Source organism: Thalassophryne amazonica, chromosome 10 (assembly GCF_902500255.1).
Source record: "Thalassophryne amazonica chromosome 10, fThaAma1.1, whole genome shotgun sequence".
Taxonomy (NCBI): domain Eukaryota; kingdom Metazoa; phylum Chordata; class Actinopteri; order Batrachoidiformes; family Batrachoididae; genus Thalassophryne; species Thalassophryne amazonica.
In genome coordinates, this window is record NC_047112.1 from 30,463,487 (window position 1) to 30,483,294 (window position 19,808).

General features: G+C 40.5%; 1 protein-coding gene across 1 annotated transcript in view; it reads left to right on the top strand.

Moving 5' to 3' along the window:
* Positions 1-354: 354 nt before the first annotated feature.
* The window catches only part of LOC117518079 (voltage-dependent R-type calcium channel subunit alpha-1E-like), a 90,457-nt gene continuing 71,003 nt past the window's right edge, over positions 355-19,808 (top strand). The window contains exons 1-2 of the mRNA XM_034179143.1: positions 355-456; positions 583-722. Coding sequence (XP_034035034.1) covers positions 364-456; positions 583-722 — 233 coding nt within the window. The 5' untranslated portion in view covers positions 355-363. The remainder of the gene's footprint in view (positions 457-582; positions 723-19,808) is intronic.

Here is a 19,808-nt window from a genome sequence, read left to right on the forward strand (position 1 = left end):
ACTGTGATACAAGTTAACAGGTCATGAGTAGGGCTGGTATCGATTCAAATTTCAAGAATCGATTCGATTCCGAATCAATTATTTGATCAGATATCAATTTGGGTTCATGTTATTAAAACTGTTTTGTGAGTTGTTACCTGATTGTCTAGTTATGCAACATATTAATGCTACTTCACAAATTTTGGCTCTCAAAATGCAGGTAATAGTGTTTCAGAGAGTTAGAAATTTAAAATTTTCTGGGGGATAGGATTGTTAAAAAAAAAAACTTGAATATTGTTTAATTTCACAGATAGTATTATTAAGCAGACAGCGTTAACTTTGGTTACGTTGCCTTAACTTGAGTCCTCCACGCCATTTGAGTACATGATCCTCGCCACCATCATCGCCAACTGTATTGTTTTGGCTTTGGAGCAACACCTTCCTGGAGAGGACAAAACACCCATGTCTAAGAGGCTGGTGAGACACTCACACGTCTGCAGATTTACTTCTTGCATAATACCGGTTCTTCACCTTCAGTTTCTGTACAACTTGAATGTATATCAGTTGTAAATACAGAACACCTTGTCTCATGGTTACTCACAGGAGAAGACAGAGCCCTACTTCATAGGGATGTTCTGTTTTGAAGCGGGGATAAAGATCATTGCCCTGGGCTTTGTCTTCCATAAAGGCTCTTACCTTAGGAACGGCTGGAACGTAATGGACTTCATTGTGGTCCTCAGTGGGTGAGTGAAACAGTGTGTTTGTATTTTTGTTTGTATGTAATGCTGTTATTGTCAAATCAAACAGACAGATATGTTGGAAAAGTCAGTACATTGGAAGCACAGTTATTTTTTACAGGGAATGATTTCTTTCAGGTTTAGTTGCTCATGTTTAACCGATGGCTTATTCCATTGTTGATCTTCAGACTTTATCATGCATGGAACACTGAGAGGTCTGTCCTCAAGAATTAATTTCCATCAAAATACCAAAAGCTTAAGATCAACCTCATTTGACAGAAACTCCTAATTGCCATCTTTCCTGTTCACATCATTTAAACATACTGGATGAGAGCTGCTATTTTAATATAAGACAGCTCAGTGTTTGAAAACCTTACCACATACACGCAATGTCAGAAAGTGTTCAGTGAGAAGAAAAGTGGAGCATGTGTTGCTTACTGTGAGGTGGTTATGGCTTATAAACCATCATGTATTTGTGTGCACCAAATCTGTAGCACTTAATGGGCTCTATTTTGATGATGTGTGGTGCGCAATGATCTATGGTGCAAGTTTAATACCACAATGCTTAAAAAATGGCTTGAAATTTGAGTGCAAATTAGTATGCAGGGTGTAAATGGGTTCATTTTGTCTGAAATATGTAGTTATGGGTGAGTTTTGGACATAACATAAAATAAACCAGTGTGCCATAGATACACCAGCAACGACAACATTGTAACTGATACAGGCAACTGAAAAGTGAGGTTTTTTGAACAGTTTCTGTAGGCAAAGCCTGGAAGTGTGAGAGAAGGAGCAGCAGTCATCCACCAAAACTCCCCACGTGAAACATTACAGTGTCTCTTGCAGCCAAGCTCCAACCTCCAGTACTGAGAAATAAATCAAATCAAATTAATTTTATTTATATAGCGCCAAATCACAACAAACAGTTACCGCAAGGCGCTTTATATTGTAAGGCAAAGCCATATAAAAAGCCAGATAAAGCCAGCATGGAAGTCGTAAATCATGCAGTTCTATGAATGGCCGTTAAAGGCCCCTTCACACAGTGCAAATTTGATCGATTTGCATTGCATCGATATTTTCCATGTTTTAATGCAACTAAAAATGAGATTTTATTTTATTTTTTCCAGTTCTACATCTGAATTCATGCACACTACATAAAACAGCAGAAAAATTTATTGGATTGAATTGCTGGCTGTCTGAGTGGTGTCCAAAAAATGAGGTGGGCTTCATAGATAATTGGCAAAGCTTCTGGGGAAAACCTGGTCTTGTTAGGAGAGACGGCATCCATCCCACTTTGGATGGAGCAGCTCTCATTTCTAGAAATCTGGCCAATTTTCTTAAATCCTCCAAACCATGACTATCCAGGGTTGGGACCAGGAAGCAGAGTTGTAGTCTTACACACCTCTCTGCAGCTTCTCTCCCCCTGCCATCCCCTCATTACCCCATCCCCGTAGAGACGGTGCCTGCTCCCAGACTACCAATAACCAGCAAAATCTATTTAAGCATAAAAATTCAAAAAGAAAAAATAATATAGCACCTTCAACTGCACCACAGACTAAAACAGTTAAATGTGGTCTATTAAACATTAGGTCTCTCTCTTCTAAGTCCCTGTTGGTAAATGATATAATAATTGATCAACATATTGATTTATTCTGCCTTACAGAAACCTGGTTACAGCAGGATGAATATGTTAGTTTAAATGAGTCAACACCCCCGAGTCACACTAACTGTCAGAATGCTCGTAGCACGGGCCGGGGCGGAGGATTAGCAGCAATCTTCCATTCCAGCTTATTAATTAATCAAAAACCTAGACAGAGCTTTAATTCATTTGAAAGCTTGACTCTTAGTCTTGTCCATCCAAATTGGAAGTCCCAAAAACCAGTTTTATTTGTTATTATCTATCGTCCACCTGGTCGTTACTGTGAGTTTCTCTGTGAATTTTCAGACCTTTTGTCTGACTTAGTGCTTAGCTCAGATAAGATAATTATAGTGGGCGATTTTAACATCCACACAGATGCTGAGAATGACAGCCTCAACACTGCATTTAATCTATTATTAGACTCTATTGGCTTTGCTCAAAAAGTAAATGAGTCCACCCACCACTTTAATCATATCTTAGATCTTGTTCTGACTTATGGTATGGAAATAGAAGACTTAACAGTATTCCCTGAAAACTCCCTTCTGTCTGATCATTTCTTAATAACATTTACATTTACTCTGATGGACTACCCAGCAGTGGGGAATAAGTTTCATTACACTAGAAGTCTTTCAGAAAGCGCTGTAACTAGGTTTAAGGATATGATTCATTCTTTATGTTCTCTAATGCCATATACCAACACAGTGCAGAGTAGGTACCTAAACTCTGTAAGTGAGATAGAGTATCTCGTCAGTAGTTTTACATCCTCATTGAAGACAACTTTGGATGCTGTAGCTCCTCTAAAAAAGAGAGCTTTAAATCAGAAGTGCCTGACTCCGTGGTATAACTCACAAACTCGTAGCTTAAAGCAGATAACCCGTAAGTTGGAGAGGAAATGGCGTCTCACTAATTTAGAAGATCTTCACTTAGCCTGGAAAAAGAGTCTGTTGCTCTATAAAAAAGCCCTCCGTAAAGCTAGGACATCTTTCTACTCATCACTAATTGAAGAAAATAAGAACAACCCCAGGTTTCTTTTCAGCACTGTAGCCAGGCTGACAAAGAGTCAGAGCTCTATTGAGCTGAGTATTCCATTACCTTTAACTAGTAATGACTTCATGACTTTCTTTGCTAACAAAATTTTAACTATTAGAGAAAAAATTACTCATAACCATCCCAAAGACGTATCGTTATCTTTGGCTGCTTTCAGTGATGCCGGTATTTGGTTAGACTCTTTCTCTCCGATTGTTCTGTCTGAGTTATTTTCATTAGTTACTTCATCCAAACCATCAACATGTTTATTAGACCCCATTCCTACCAGGCTGCTCAAGGAAGCCCTACCATTATTTAATGCTTCGATCTTAAATATGATCAATATATCTTTGTTAGTTGACTATGTACCACAGGCTTTTAAGGTGGCAGTAATTAAACCATTACTTAAAAAGCCATCACTTGACCCAGCTATCTTAGCTAATTATAGGCCAATCTCCAACCTTCCTTTTCTCTCAAAAATTCTTGAAGGGTAGTTGTAAAACAGCTAACTGATCATCTGCAGAGGAATGGTCTATTTGAAGAGTTTCAGTCAGGTTTTAGAATTCATCATAGTACAGAAACAGCATTAGTGAAGGTTACAAATGATCTTCTTATGGCCTCGGACAGTGGACTCATCTCTGTGCTTGTTCTGTTAGACCTCAGTGCTGCTTTTGATACTGTTGACCATAAAATTTTATTACAGAGATTAGAGCATGCCATAGGTATTAAAGGCACTGCGCTGCGGTGGTTTGAATCATATTTGTCTAATAGATTACAATTTGTTCATGTAAATGGGGAATCTTCTTCACAGACTAAAGTTAATTATGGAGTTCCACAAGGTTCTGTGCTAGGACCAATTTTATTCACTTTATACATGCTTCCCTTAGGCAGTATTATTAGACGGTATTGCTTAAATTTTCATTGTTACGCAGATGATACCCAGCTTTATCTATCCATGAAGCCAGAGGACACACACCAATTAGCTAAACTGCAGGATTGTCTTACAGACATAAAGACATGGATGACCTCTAATTTCCTGCTTTTAAACTCAGATAAAACTGAAGTTATTGTACTTGGCCCCACAAATCTTAGAAACATGGTGTCTAACCAGATCCTTACTGTGGATGGCATTACCCTGACCTCTAGTAATACTGTGAGAAATCTTGGAGTCATTTTTGATCAGGATATGTCATTCAAAGCGCATATTAAACAAATATGTAGGACTGCTTTTTTGCATTTACGCAATATCTCTAAAATCAGAAAGGTCTTGTCTCAGAGTGATGCTGAAAAACTAATTCATGCATTTATTTCCTCTAGGCTGGACTATTGTAATTCATTATTATCAGGTTGTCCTAAAAGTTCCCTAAAAAGCCTTCAGTTAATTCAAAATGCTGCAGCTAGAGTACTGACGGGGACTAGAAGGAGAGAGCATATCTCACCCATATTGGCCTCTCTTCATTGGCTTCCTGTTAATTCTAGAATAGAATTTAAAATTCTTCTTCTTACTTATAAGGTTTTGAATAATCAGGTCCCATCTTATCTTAGGGACCTCGTAGTACCATATCACCCCAATAGAGCGCTTCGCTCTCAGACTGCAGGCTTACTTGTAGTTCCTAGGGTTTGTAAGAGTAGAATGGGAGGCAGAGCCTTCAGCTTTCAGGCTCCTCTCCTGTGGAACCAGCTCCCAATTCAGATCAGGGTGACAGACACCCTCTCTACTTTTAAGATTAGGCTTAAAACTTTCCTTTTTGCTAAGCTTATAGTTAGGGCTGGATCAGGTGACCCTGAACCATCCCTTAGTTATGCTGCTATAGACGTAGACTGCTGGGGGGTTCCCATGATGCACTGTTTCTTTCTCTTTTTGCTCTGTATGCACCACTCTGCATTTAATCATTAGTGATCGATCTCTGCTCCCCTCCACAGCATGTCTTTTTCCTGGTTCTCTCCCTCAGCCCCAACCAGTCCCAGCAGAAGACTGCCCCTCCCTGAGCCTGGTTCTGCTGGAGGTTTCTTCCTGTTAAAAGGGAGTTTTCCTTCCCACTGTAGCCAAGTGCTTGCTCACAGGGGGTCGTTTTGACCGTTGGGGTTTTACATAATTATTGTATGGCCTTGCCTTACAATATAAAGCGCCTTGGGGCAACTGTTTGTTGTGATTTGGCGCTATATAAAAAAATTGATTGATTGATTGATTGATTAACAGGTCACAACAAACAGTTGCCCCAAGGCACTTTATATTGTAAGGCAAAGCCATATAAAAAGCCAAATAAAGCCAGCATGGAAGTCGTAAATCATGCAGTTCTATGAATGGCTGTTAAAGGCCCCTTCACACAGTGCGAATTTGATCGATTTGCGCATAAAGTGCGCATGAAGCAGGAATAGTGTGTAAAACATGTAAAATCGTAGCTGCCTCATACACCTGTTGCTACAACTATATGCGCACACCAGCAGCTGTAAGACAGTGTGCACTGTGCAAGCTCATTGATCCCTCTTGCGGCAGTGGTTGGCCACATTCCAGGTGACACACACAAACATCTAACACCACTCGTTTGGCATTTAGAAAATGTGTGGCCATTTGCAGTATTAACACGACAACAGTCAGCAGACAATCACTGTCAAGTTTGTCTAAGTGCACTACGACTGTGAAGTTACACCTGTGGCGGGCCAGAGTGTCTGCTCCCCCCACAACACGTGTGCGTGTGGTTCACACACCCCCCCAATAATGCTGTGCGCTGACAGGACAGGGGGCGTGGCTGGCTGCCCACAGATGTTGAGACATCTCCGGTTCTGGACATCACAGCTGCAGCACGTGTCCCGTGTTTTGACGGACACACGCTTGTGTGTGCTTGTGTGGAAATATATAAAAACGGGCCGTCAGTCTGTTTTGACATGCAGCAGGCAATCTGAATGTTACATCTGACAGGACATGCGTGTTGGGCAGTGAGGGCTGTGAGCGGTGTGCCACAGGACCAGGACAACCCAACAATATGACAAATACGCCACTTTCAGTCACGTATCAGCAGAAATACGCTGTACCATACACCATTTGGTCAGTTATCAGAGTGCTTTTTTTTCTGATTTTAGAAGATACATTTATCTGCTTGTTGATTTTAGCCATTTCATGCTCTTATTACAGCACAGTGATTGTAGTGCAGTGGTAAAGTTTCTGTCTGGTAATCAGAGCTTGTGGGTTCAAATCCTGTGAGGGGCATTATTTTTTTATTTAACCAGGGTTATTTAACTGCGGGGTTCTGTATTGAGTTCCCTTTTATGTATTATTTATATCAACCCAGTGATATTCACTAATTATGCATCTGGTTTTTATTTTATTTTCCTCCACATCAGTGGTGCAATGTGGTGCACCTTGTCCCATGGAACACAGTGCAAGCTGCTGCAGCTGCTCGCAGTGTGTTCCTGCTCAAAAGACACCATCGCATGCGCAAACTGTTGCACCAGCATCATGCACGCCAGCCTGTCGACGCAATGTTTCATGGTGCGCTCACACAAGTTCTACCGCTGTGAGTCACGCTGAGTTCGTTAAGGCAGGCTCCAAAAGCAAATCACTCCCCATAAACCCCATATTAAAATGTCCATTTGTAGAGGATAAACGTGTTTGGGCCCAGTACAAAAAAACAACAAAAAAACATTTTGGCTTCTCTAGCTAGTTTCCACAGTCATGACAACTGTATGTTTTGTTTTGTTTTTTTAACTCACCAGTTTAAGCTAATTTAAGCTATAATGTTTAGGGCACAGTTGGCATTGGCCTTGAGTGACTGCTGTTTGACAGAGTCAAGGCCTTGCTAGCAGTAGCTGCTGTCTGCTGTGGACTCAGTGGTCAAGTCAACTTTTTGTCCATTAAGTATTTTTATAACAAATGTTGAGATAATATGGCTTTCTGTGCAGTTAATTATACTCAAATAAGTCAACTGTGAGAGACAAAATCTAAAAAAGGAAAAAAAAAATCAGAAAATCACATTGTATTGCATTGTATTGTATGGTGTCATTAGACAGCTTAAATAATTAATTTGCATTTTAAGTATTTGATACAATAGAAAAACAGACATTAATATTTAGTATAGAAACCTTTGTTAGCAATTACAGGTCAGGTGTTTCCTGTAGTTCTTGACCAAATTTGCACACACTGCAGCAGGGATTTTGTTCCACTCCTCCATACAGTTCTTCTCCAGATCTTTTATGTTTTGAGTTTCAGCTCCTGCCAAAGATTTTCTATCAAGTTCAGGTCTGGAGACTGGCTAGGCCACTCCAGGACCTTGAAATTCTTCTTACGGAGCCCCTCCTTAGTTGCTCTGGCTGTGTGTTTAGGGTCATTGTCATGCTGGAAGACCCAGCCATGACCCATCTTCAATGCTCTTACTGAGGGAAGGAGGTTGTTTGCCAAAGTCTCGCCATACATGACCCCATCCATCCTCCCATTAATACAGTGCAGTTGTCCTGTCCCCTTTGCAGAAAATCACCCCCAAAAATGATGTTGCCACCCCCATGCTTCCCGGGACAATGTTGTTGGGGTTGTTCTCATCCTCCAAATGTGGCAAGTAGAGCTGATACCAAAAATCTCTATTTTGGTCTGATCTGACCACATGACCTTCTCCCATGTTTTCTCTGGATCTTCCAGATGGTCACTGGTGAACTTTAAACGGGCTTGGACATGTGCTGATGTGAGCAGGGGGACCTTGCTGCCCTGCAGGATTTTAAACTATGATGCCGTAGTGTGTTACGAATGGTAATCTTTGCAACTCTGGTCCCAGCTCTCTTCAGGTCATTGACCAGGACCTCCCGTGTAGTTCTGGGCTGATTCCTGACCTCTCTCAGAATTATCCTTACCCCACAAGGCAAGCTCTTGCATGGAGCTCCAGACTGAGGAATACTGACATCATCTTTAGTTTCTTCCAATTTCTAATAACTGCACCAACAGTTGCTGTCTTCTCACCAAGCTGCTTGCTTATTGTCCTGTAGCCCATACCAGCCATGTGCAGGTCTACAATTTTGTCCCTGGTGTCATTAGACAGCTCTTTGGTCTTGGCCATGGTGGATAGGTTGGAGTGTGACTGAGTGTGTGGACAGGTGTCTTTTATACAGGTAACAAGTTCAAACAGGTGCAATGAATACAGGTAATGAGTGTAGAATAGGAGGGCTTCTTAAAGAAAGAATCCAGAATTCTTGCTGGATGGTAGGTGATCAAATACTTATTTCATGCAATAAAATTTAAATTAATTATTTAAAAATCATACAGTGTGATTTTCTGTTGTTTTTTTTATTTATTTATTTATTTTTGATTGTCTTTCACAGTTGAAGTGTACCTACAATAAGAATTACAGACCTCTCCATTCTTTGATACACTGTCAATTTTGCAAGTTTTCCCATATATATATATATATATATATATATATATATATATATATATATATATATATATATATATATATATATATATATATATATATATATATATATATAATCACGTTTGTTCATGTATCATGCCCCGTATCATATCAAAACAAAAAAATCTGCACAGCCTGAACACTCTCATGCAAAAAGGTTTATTTAGATACAGATAGCAGTAGTGACATTTCAGGCACTGCCCTTCTTCAGACATAATTAGTGCCATGGCACACCTGCACATGTACTGAAACTAATTACTAATTGCCATCACCTGACAAACAAACAAACAAACAAAAAAAATAAGTAAAAGGATAAGAACATCTTGTAGTTATCTTAGCTTAAGCAATAAAATACAAACATCATGTATGAACCATCATATAGTATTATAATCTGTTTTTTTGTTGTTGTTGTTTGTTTGTTTTATTTAGTAACCAGTAATCTTGTCATGATTTGCCCCTGCTCAGTCCTCGACAGTTCTGTTTGTCTGTCATTCTGTCCTTATTGAGTTCTTTTGTCTGCTTTTTTGATCATCTGTTTATGTTGATTTTGTCACAGCTGTTCATCACACTTCAGCCACATCTTGTTCCATTCTGGCTTAGTTTACTCTTAGTTTACTTTGCTCCACTGTCTTTGATTTTTGTTCATCATTGCTTTTGTCACAGCTTGTTTTTTTCTGTTCATCACAATTCAGCCACATGTTGAGTTACATTCTTGTTTAGTTTAGTTTTGATCCACTGTTTTTGATTGTTTCATGTTTGGCTATGTCACTAGTTTGATTTGTCAGGTTTACCACATTAGTCTTTGGGTGTATTACTATTTGTGTCACTTCTGTTCCAGTTTCAGCCTTTGAGTTTCTTGTTGCCTTTTTCTATTTTAGGGTCAAGTATTAATCTTTTCTTGTCAAGATTCCATGCGTCCTTTGTTCAATAGTTGTTCTCGATCTTGTTATTTTAATATTGCTAGTTTATGGTTATTAGTCATGTCCATGTTGTCTCTGCACTCCCTTGTCTACACTCCTCGTCTCTGTTCTCATGTATTCATGCCTAGTTTCATTTGTATCTTTGTCTCCCTCTGATCACTGCACCTGCACTTCCTCATTTCTCTTGGCCACACCTCATTTTGTCTGTCATCTCCTCACCCACTTGTCACTGCACTTTCTTGCCTCAGTGTCTCTCATCTTTGTTTGTCCACTCCCTCCTCCGGCCAGCTCACCACACCTGTTTCACATCACTGCTAATTATCTTCTGTGTATTTTAACCCTTTGAGTTGCGAGCTCTGTCTTTGTTCGTTGATGTTCTGTCTCCGTTCCAGCTCATGTATCTAGTTCCTAGCCATAGTTCTTTGTTGCCGACCATGCCTGTTTTTCTTGACCTTGCCTTTGTCTCAGCCCTTGTAACTCTGTTTGCTGTGCTCTGACCTCAGCCTGTATTTTTTGATGTCCTTGCTTTACACCTGCCTGTACCTTCGCCTCGGCGACTGCCTTTTTGTGTACCAGACCCACTGTCTGAATTTTCGATAAAGCCTTTTATATCCTACCACCTGCTTGTGAGTCTGCATTGTGCCTTCTACTTCCTGCTGTGTGCAGCTCCCCTGAGAATCATGACAAATCTAACGCGTTAATATTTCCAAATCAGTATTCAGATTAAAGTTACTGCTCCAAGTCACTGGGCGTTACTATTTTTTTGTATCTTTATAAAGTATAAATCATGGGTGCCAATCGCAGAAATAGTGTGCAACATTGAAAACTGGTCTTTGGGCAGGGAGGAGGTCGGGGGTTCGGCTGAACTGCCCACTTTGCATTTGATGCTGCAAGCTATTCATCTGCTGTTCAGCAGCTCCGAGTTGAAAAAACAGTTGTCGTCTCTCAAAGCGCGGTCATGGCAGCACACCTGAGTTTTACAGACATTTTTACGCTGTCCTGGCTAAAAACAGCTGAAGACCCGCAATGTGTTAACACCAAATACTAACACTTATTTCCACCCAAATGCACCTAAACTCTCTAAGGATGACATGATGTTAAAAAAAAAACACTGACAAAACTTTCTTACCTGTCAGTCTGGTCATGCTTTCTGTACAAACACACATTATCCATTCTTAGATGCAAACCAGGGGAGAATCCAGATGGAAAAGGGGCTTGGGGAAAGGGATGCTGCTCCCCACAACACCCTTAGATGAAAGGTCCACTTTTGAAGACATTTTTTACTACTCTTACTACTGCTACTATTTAATAATGTAATTTCAACAACTAAAATGTTTAGAAAGAATTTAATAGTTACATTTATAAACAATGTAGGTTAGAAATTGTAAGCTTTACAGTGTTGTCAACAGTTAAATATGAGGTTAAGAAAGACTTTTTATAAAATAAGTATTTTTGTTCATTTAAGTCAAGAAAGACTTTATTTTATGTTTTACAAAAACTTCTTTTTTCAGGAAATCGTATTTAAGTTCAACTTAAAATATCAGGACATACATTGTTTACTTTGTGTTATTGTTAAAAATGCACTTCCAATAAAGTGAGTATTGGCAAAATAGGTTATTTTCATGTTGAGGTGGCTGGGGGTATTTGTCGGCACCTACTGAATGTAACTAATAAAGTAACTAGTAATCTAACATACTTTTAAAATTTGAGTAATCAGTTTAGTAACTGTTTACTTTTTCAAGGAGTAATCAGTAATTGGATTACTTTTTCAGAGTAACTGTGGAAACTCTGCTCGAGACAGTTGCGACCTTCTCAGATGGAGCTACTTCACTGCAAGAACTGTTTAACAAGAGGAACCTGATGAGGTTCACTTCAACACTTCCATCCTTCTGCCACCCCCCCCATTTCTCTCTGTCCCTGTCACACACACACAAATTAAATATTAACCATCTCATATCAGAGACGTACAAAAGGTGGCGGGGTTCTTAGAGAATTCTACATGATTCTTGCTGCTCCATTATTGATGAGTCAAGCTGAGGCTTGCTTCCTAATGACACTGTGCTCTCCATAGGAGAGAGGAAGGATGTGGGATTATAGCATAAAGGAGGAGAAGAGCATAAGAAAGTGGTGATGGAAGACGCAGTCAGAGCCCCCAGACTGGAGTCTGTTTATCTGTACGTGACAGCGTTGTAGACGCTCAACCTCACGGCGATTTTAAAGCACGTCCGAGCTTAATTAAAACCCAGTGAGGCAGCCACATGCTAATGGATGTCCTAATCTCACCCGTCTGAAAGACAGCACAGTGGTAGAGACTGAGGACACTCCAGTCGTTCCTGTGGCTGATCGATGCTTTCATCAGACCGTGCAGTGTGAATCACAAACACTAAAACATGTATTTAAGTTAATATGCGTGTCCTCCTTGCTGAGTCTCACCTAAATAAAGCAATCTAAATGCAACTGCATGTTACGTACCACCACAAATTGGCTGCAACAGATTCAGATGTCGGATTGTGCTGTTAAACACAAACTGCAATTTTCTCTGCAAATTACTGAAGTAGAAATCAAATCAGCAACACTTTTGCTGTTTCATTTCATTCGTGCATCTGGCTATATTTCAGTTGCTAATTGTATATTAACGACAAGACATTTAATCTCAATGAAACAGTCATCCCCCTTGCTTTTTTTTATTACTATTCAGCATGATGAAGAGAGTGTTAGTCTGGTTCCCACTAAATTATCATTTCAGCCACAGCAGCGACAAATTAATGAAAATTGTCTGTCTGTGGTTCTCTCAAACTCACTCACCTGTAGGCCATTACATGAAATTTGCAGCCTCATTAGACTGAGCGAAAAACATGAGATCTGCTGATAATATTCGATGAGTCGGCGGTGCTGTCAGTTAGTAATTAGTCGGCGTCTGCAAACAGGAAGGGTCACAGATGATGTTATGAACACTTCACACAATATACAAAAATCAAACTTTATAAGGGTAAGAAAATTGTTTTTATGATTGGGAGGTGATGGTCTAGTGGTAAGCATTGGGCTTAAGACCAGAGGATCCTCTGTTCAAATCCCAGCCTGACCGGAAAATCACTAAGGGCTCTTGGGCAAGGCCTTAATCCCCTAGTTGCTCCTAGTGTGTAGTGAGTGCCTTGTATGGCAGCAGCCTCACATTGGGATGAATGTGAGACACTAGCTGCGTTTACATGGACCAAAAGTAATCTGATTGAACAACCAGATTGAACAATCGGATCAAAATCACGCCATGTAAACAGCTCCCTCTGATTAGAATAGCCCAATCCGATCGAAATTACGATCGGGTTAGAGGAGGTGGTGTAACCCTGTTTTTAACCCGATCGCGTTCCATGTAAACGGCACGTCGGATTGTCCGCCTGTGAGGAGCCGTACTGCGCATGTCTGTTACGTCACACCACCACGTGACACTTCCTGCTCTGTGTTCGCGGAAATGGCGACAGAAAAAACACAGCTGGACTTTACAAGAGCCAACACTCCTCAACATTTTAAAAGAATTTACAGTAAGTGGAAAAGCTTGACGGACGTAAGTTGGCAGCACAGACTTGTTGTGTCCAGAGTCAGCAGGTCAGTAGAGCAAATTAAAAACTGCTGGGAAGCAACGAGCGCTTTCTACAAGGAGAAGCTAAACGAGCAGAAGCGGCGCAGCTCCAACCAGCTTCACTTATTATGAATTAATGGAGTAATAATCGGAGGTTGACCATCTCCAAGGAGCACACTGGAATAGAAGTCGGTTTTACACTGGAGGAAAGTTCACCCGAGACAGGAGGTAAGTCCTGATAAAATCACGCTAACTCAATGTTCCTTTTTTTTTTCGAGACGTACTTTGAGCCAAATGTCTGGCTTTAGTTCAAGTTAATGTTGGGGATTCATGTTAAGTTATCCCATAAGTTTATTCTCGGAGTAAAGTGCATGAACACAGTCTGATCATCGAGTTAACCGACACTCTTTATCCTCGTTCACTTTAGTACATCACGTTAATTTCTGCTCTCATATATACAGATGATGATGATGATGTAAACAGCACGTCGGAGGAGATTGATGACAGCAGCTTAACACAACCTGAAGACCACACAGAGGAGGCTCCAGACAAAAAAGTGAGTTTTTTTTTTTAAAGAGTAATATGCTGCAAAATAAGACCGCAGTGAGTTATTGAAATTTCCTGTAGAGCTTGTTGAAAAAAAATAAATGTTCAAGTCATTGCATATTTATTTATTTATTTGGAGTGCTTTATTTTTTAGAAATGGTAATATTACAAAGTTCCAGCAGAATATGACAGTTAATATCCTTTAGACAGTTGAGACAAACATATTTTCATTTAAATTTTGTTTTCCTGTTTTGAGCTTTATGAAGTCAAAAGCCGTGTGGACGAGTTACAACATATTTGAATATAGAAGCAGGATGATTCTTTGGTATAATACATGACTGAGAGATCCACAAAGAGAAAAACATAAACCCTCTTTTTCTTTGCTAACTGAAATTATACATTCTTTCTAGATCGAAAGCCATCATGTGGTGATGCCAAGCTCCTGGGTGATCGGTCAGCCCAGCAGAGATCTTTCCTGGACAACATGCAACAGCAGCATGAGAGCAATCTGGAAAGAGAAGAGAGGCTTCTTTCCAGGTTTATGGAAGAAAGTACCCGCTCAACTGAAAGCATTATAGGGCAACGGTTTGATGGTCTTCAGGCTCTCCTTTCTCAATCCTACTCATCAGCTCCACATTTACATGAACAAAGTTAGTCTGGGACCTCACTGAGACAAGCATGGAACAGCCCGAAAATGACCACTCGTCCCAAGTGTTACTTCAAATACAGCTGGATTTTCTAAACTGCAGCAGCTGTAGGTTTTCCAAGGTACTCTGTATGCTCAGAATGACCAGTACATGTTTAGAAGGGTCATAGAGTGTAAAATTTCTCATTTTTATATTTTAAGAAAAAAACATTAGGTCAAACGACCTACATACAGTCTGGAATCGCCACATATTTAGTATATTAAACTTTCTGTTGTGGATGTTCCCTGATAATATTTAAAACATTTAAGACCTCTAGATACTGCTGTTTGCCAAAGACACAAGGTTTGTTTTGTATTTTCCACTTTAAATGCATATTCCATTGATAACAGGACTGAAAATAAAAATGTCATATTTGGAAAATGTTAATTTTCTTTGGATGTGTGGTAATACGTTGACCCACTTCTTTTAGCCATTTTCTCTTAAAATATCAAAATAGAAATTTTACACTTTTGTTTGACCCTCCCAAAAATGTACTGGTCACTTTCAACATGTTCAACACCTTGGAAAATCTCTAGCTGCTGCTGTTTAGAAAATACATCTGTATTTGAAGTAACACTTGGGATGAAAAAGGGTGTGGGCATTTTGGGCTGTTTGTCCTGGATAGAGATTTTGACACATATCTCAAGTTGTTCATTGGGGTCATATTAGTCTGGAACAGGTGAGTTAACCTCTCCTAAATGATGTGCAAGCATCTCAGCTTGGTCCTCTACTAAGTCCACTGTTTCATCACCAATCACAGCGAGTCACCTGACCACCCAACCCAAGTTACCACCTGCCACTTCGGCACACGCAGAATAATCAAAATAACAGTGGAAACGTTGACTACAGCCCACATAACATGTAGAAATTGAATATAAGAAACTGGCCCTGATGTTTAGTTTCTTCAAATTTTTCCTGATAGTATGTTATTTTGCTGACAAAGAGCCGCCTTTAGGGTTTGGTTTTATGATCTGACATTACAGTAATGCCAGTTTAAGAAGTAATGCCAAGCTCTGATGTAAGTGATTAAAAGTTTTTAGCACTATATTGTATTTTTAACCAAATTGTTGTGGTGCTGCCAGGTTTTTATTTTATATATGTGTATGGAAGAAAGTTGTATTCACTTTAATAAAAAGAAAATGTGTTTGTCAGATTTTTTTTATTATTATTTTGTTAATGGAGATGACCATTTCGGAGAGGGAAGTGATTGAACATGTACTCCTTCAATGCCATCGTTGTCCTGCTCCCACTGGAACGGCTCTGCATCGAGACTTGTGGTCCAGGCTGAGGAAAGATGCCATCAAAGTGACCAGTGTTCTCCAACCAGTTGTTGCTTGCATTGTTCCTCTCATTTTGACAGAAATTAGGAAGTGCACAGCAGGTTGCCATCACAGCTGGTGTAAAGCTGAAGTGAAAATCTCTTGTCTTCAGTAGCACCCTCCACCTCGACTTCAAAATCCCTAAAGTGTTTTCTACTGTTACAGAGTGAGCTGAGGTTCACGTTAACAAATTTCTCCTCTGGGTTCAGATGTGTAGAATTTATGCAGCCTTTCAGCAACCAGTCGAGGAGTGGATCTGCAGGGTCACCAATGATTTGTAGCCATACGTCTTCGCCCTCAGTGTTTTTCACACCCTAAGAATAAATCAGGCGAACAAAGCACAGGGTGTAGTGGATATGACTTTTTTCCTCTTACGTTTGAAAGGTATTTGGCAGTTGTTGAGCTCTCAAGAAGGTCTGAATGGCGCAAAACATTGGAATCTTGGGCTTTTCCAGGCATTTTGCAACTGATGTTGCAAAATCTCAAAGCAAACAACTTGTTTTAGTTGAGTAAAGTAAGTAGGAAATGTAAAAAGGCCTCACACACAAGGTTTGTTTCATTTATTCATGAAACTGCTTTGTCATATTTTGCAAAAGTTCATTGTTTAAAATAAGTTTTGTGAGATTTCATAGTGGACTCTACCTAAAAGCCACAGAAAAAAAAGTTAGCAGAAGTCATAAAAGTGGTAGCTGTGACATTATTGATTGTGGGTCAATGAAAACGACAGACGTTCAGAAATAACCTACCTGCATGTGTCTGTGAGTCCCATCAGTTATTTGAGGAATATGATGCATTTCCTCAAAGCTCCGTCTGATCTCCAAGGCTTCTTTTTCATTTGGCTCGTAAATCAGCTGTTTAATCCGTCGGTGTTTTCATTACGGCTTTCCGTGCTACATCACGTAAAAACACATTCCGCCGCGCTTGTTTCTTTCTGAACAGGTCCTGAAGAAGAAGCATGTTCCTCTGATGCTGCAGTTTCAAAAGAAACGCGCAAAAAATAACAGTAATCTTGGTTACGCCAGCTAACAAATCCATTGTTTATACGGGCGGGCTTCCGGGTACAATTCATTTGCGTATGTCACAAACGGCAGACATCACAACGCAAAGCATTATGGGATTGCTCTACTGACTGAATCGGATCGTAACCACAGTGCATGTAAACACGCACAGCAAGCGGATCACTTTAGGGCACGTTCATGTAAACAGGACAATCTGATCCACCATTTGGATAGAATTCAATCAGATCAGAAATAAAGTGTCCATGTACGTAGCTGTGTAAAGCGCTTTGAGCGTCTAATGCAGATGGAAAAGTGCTATATACAAGGTCTGTGATAAAAAAAGCGGTCCTTTTTATTTTTTCAAAAAATAAATGGATTTGATTCATATGTTTTTACGTCAGACAAGCTTGAACCCTCGTGTGCATGCGTGAGTTTTGTCATGCCTGTCAGTGACGTCATTCGCCTGTGGGCAGGCTTTGAGTGAGGTGTGGACTCCCCCTCCCGTCGGAATCTCTTTATCTGAGAAGCTGCAGGGAGACGGCGCGCGTTGCTTTATCAAATTTTTTCAGGACCGGTGATGGATATCCGTGTGGACACTATTCGAGAAATTCAGCTGGTTTTCGGTGTAAAGTTTAACGGCTGATGAGAGATTGTGGAGTTTCTTTCGCTTTAAGCACAGCCCACAAAGCGGATCGGCGCGGCGTGGTCGGAGGTGGCGTCCGTCTGGCTGTTTCGAGCTGAAAACATCCTAATTTAAAGCTCTGTTCACCCAGGATGTCGTCAGAGAACAGAGAAGTTTCAGAAGAAGCCGGCATCAGGAGTTTACCCAGACATTCCACTGTTAAAGGAGATTTTGTAATGAAAGAACGTGCGGCCGAATTTGCCGAGTCGGATCCGTGACGACGTGGCAAATCCGTCTGCGCCGCGACATGAAAAACACCTCCGTGTTGAAAACCATTTGTAAAATTCAGGCGGCCTTTGATGGCTTTCAACAAATGAGTATCTGAGAAATTGTTTAACAGCTTGGGCATGTTCCAACTTGTCCGTTAAGGTTTCCAACGGAGGTGTTTTTCCTGTGGCGATCCCCCGCGGTCGGGTCCAGCCCGACATGCAAATCTGCCCGCACGTTCTTTCATTACAAAATCTACTTTAACAGTGGAATGTCTGGATAAACTCCTGATCCCAAATTCTTCTGAAAGTTCTCTGTTATCTCACGACGTCTTGGGTCCACAGAGCCTGAAATTAGGAAGTTTTCAGCTTGAAACAGCGAGACGATGCCGCCTCGGAGCGCAGATCGCCGTCAGGCGCCGTGGGCCATCCTTACGGCGACAGTAAAACTCCAAAATCTCTCATCAGCCGTTAAAATTTTCACCGAAAACCAGCTGAATTTATCAAATGGTGTCCACTCAGTTGTGCCTTACAGGTTTTGAAAAAAATTTTATCAAACAAAGCAGCAGTCTCTGAGCCATTCCTAAACAATGAAAAAATCGACGAGAGGGTGGGCCACTCCTCACTCAAAGACTGCCCACAGGCGAATGACGTAACCGACAGGCGTGAAAAAACTCTTGCATGCCCACGAGGGTTCAAGCATGTCTGATGTAATCACATGTGATTCAAATCCATATAGTTTTTGAAAAAAATAATAAGGTCCGTTACTTTTCTCACAGACCTCGTAAATGCAGTCCATTTACCATTTATGATCAGTTGCATCTTTTTATATGCATCCATTTTTTTGACCGCTTACACCACTTAAGGGTCATGGGGGTAGCTAGAGCCTATCTGTGTAGTTACAGGGTGCGAGGCCATATTTTTTATTTGAAATTTTGGAAAGTTTAAAAGTACAAAGTGCCGAATTTAGTGTCATCTCGTGTTGAGTTTGTTTCCCTTCACAGTTTTATTTCTTTAACGGGGATTCATGCTCACTTGCCTTCTCTAGTACAGAACCACATTGGGATTTGGCTGTCAGCTAGATTTCAAGATGTCCAGTTTGCTGAGTCTTCTTGTGCCTTCCTCTCTGTGTCAAAGGGCGTGCCCCATGGTTCCATTCTGGGACCACTGTTTTTGATATATGTAAACAATCTTTGACAGTTTATCGAATGCTACTTACCATCTATGCACAGTCATCTACTGTTCCTCCTCTTCGGTAACCAAAACTCTGGAATACCTCCAGTCTGCCTTTGATGTTGTTCAAACCCACTTACCTCAAACTAGTATAAAATGCAGGAAAATCTAAATGCATGTTGTTTTCAAATGGCAAAGAACGACCATGTAATCTTCTTAAGATTTCCACCACTCAAGGAGTTGTAAGATGTGACTATTTCAATTTCAAGTATTTAGCTATCGTGGAGTACGGGTGGTGGGCAAGCGGTTAGTGCGCATGTTTTCAGTGTGGCAGGTTCCTGGTTCAAACCCCACCCTACCTATTTCTCCATGTAATGTGGAGTTGCATCTGCAAAGGCATACGGTAAAAAAAATTGAGCCAAATCAACAAGCAAATCCACTTCAGATCTTCTTTGGCGACCCAAACGAAAACAAGGGAGCGTCCGAAGGGTCTTACTTTACAAGTATTTAGGCAGCGTCATTGATCAGAAGCTGTCCTTTAAAAACACACATTTGAAAACCTTGTCTCTAAGTTGAAGGTCAAACTGGGTTTTTTTTTCTTTAGGAACAGATCCAATTTCTGCCTCAAGAGAGGTACTAGATATCAACAACTTTTTTGCCTCTGCTGGATTATAGTGATTTATTGTTTTTGAATGTCCCTGATCAGTACCTTAAAGGACATGTCGCACAAAAATCATAACAATTTAGATTTAGACTGTTAGTGGCCATCTGATGATCCACCAGGATTACTTTGTGCACTTCCGTGACCGGTTTCAAAGCATACGGCATTCGCCAAAAAACAGATACGGAGACATCCAAAAACAAAGCACTCGTGAGTACTTGGGTGTTTCCTAGAACTGACGTCGCAACTAGAAGTGTCCCAGCGTGCGC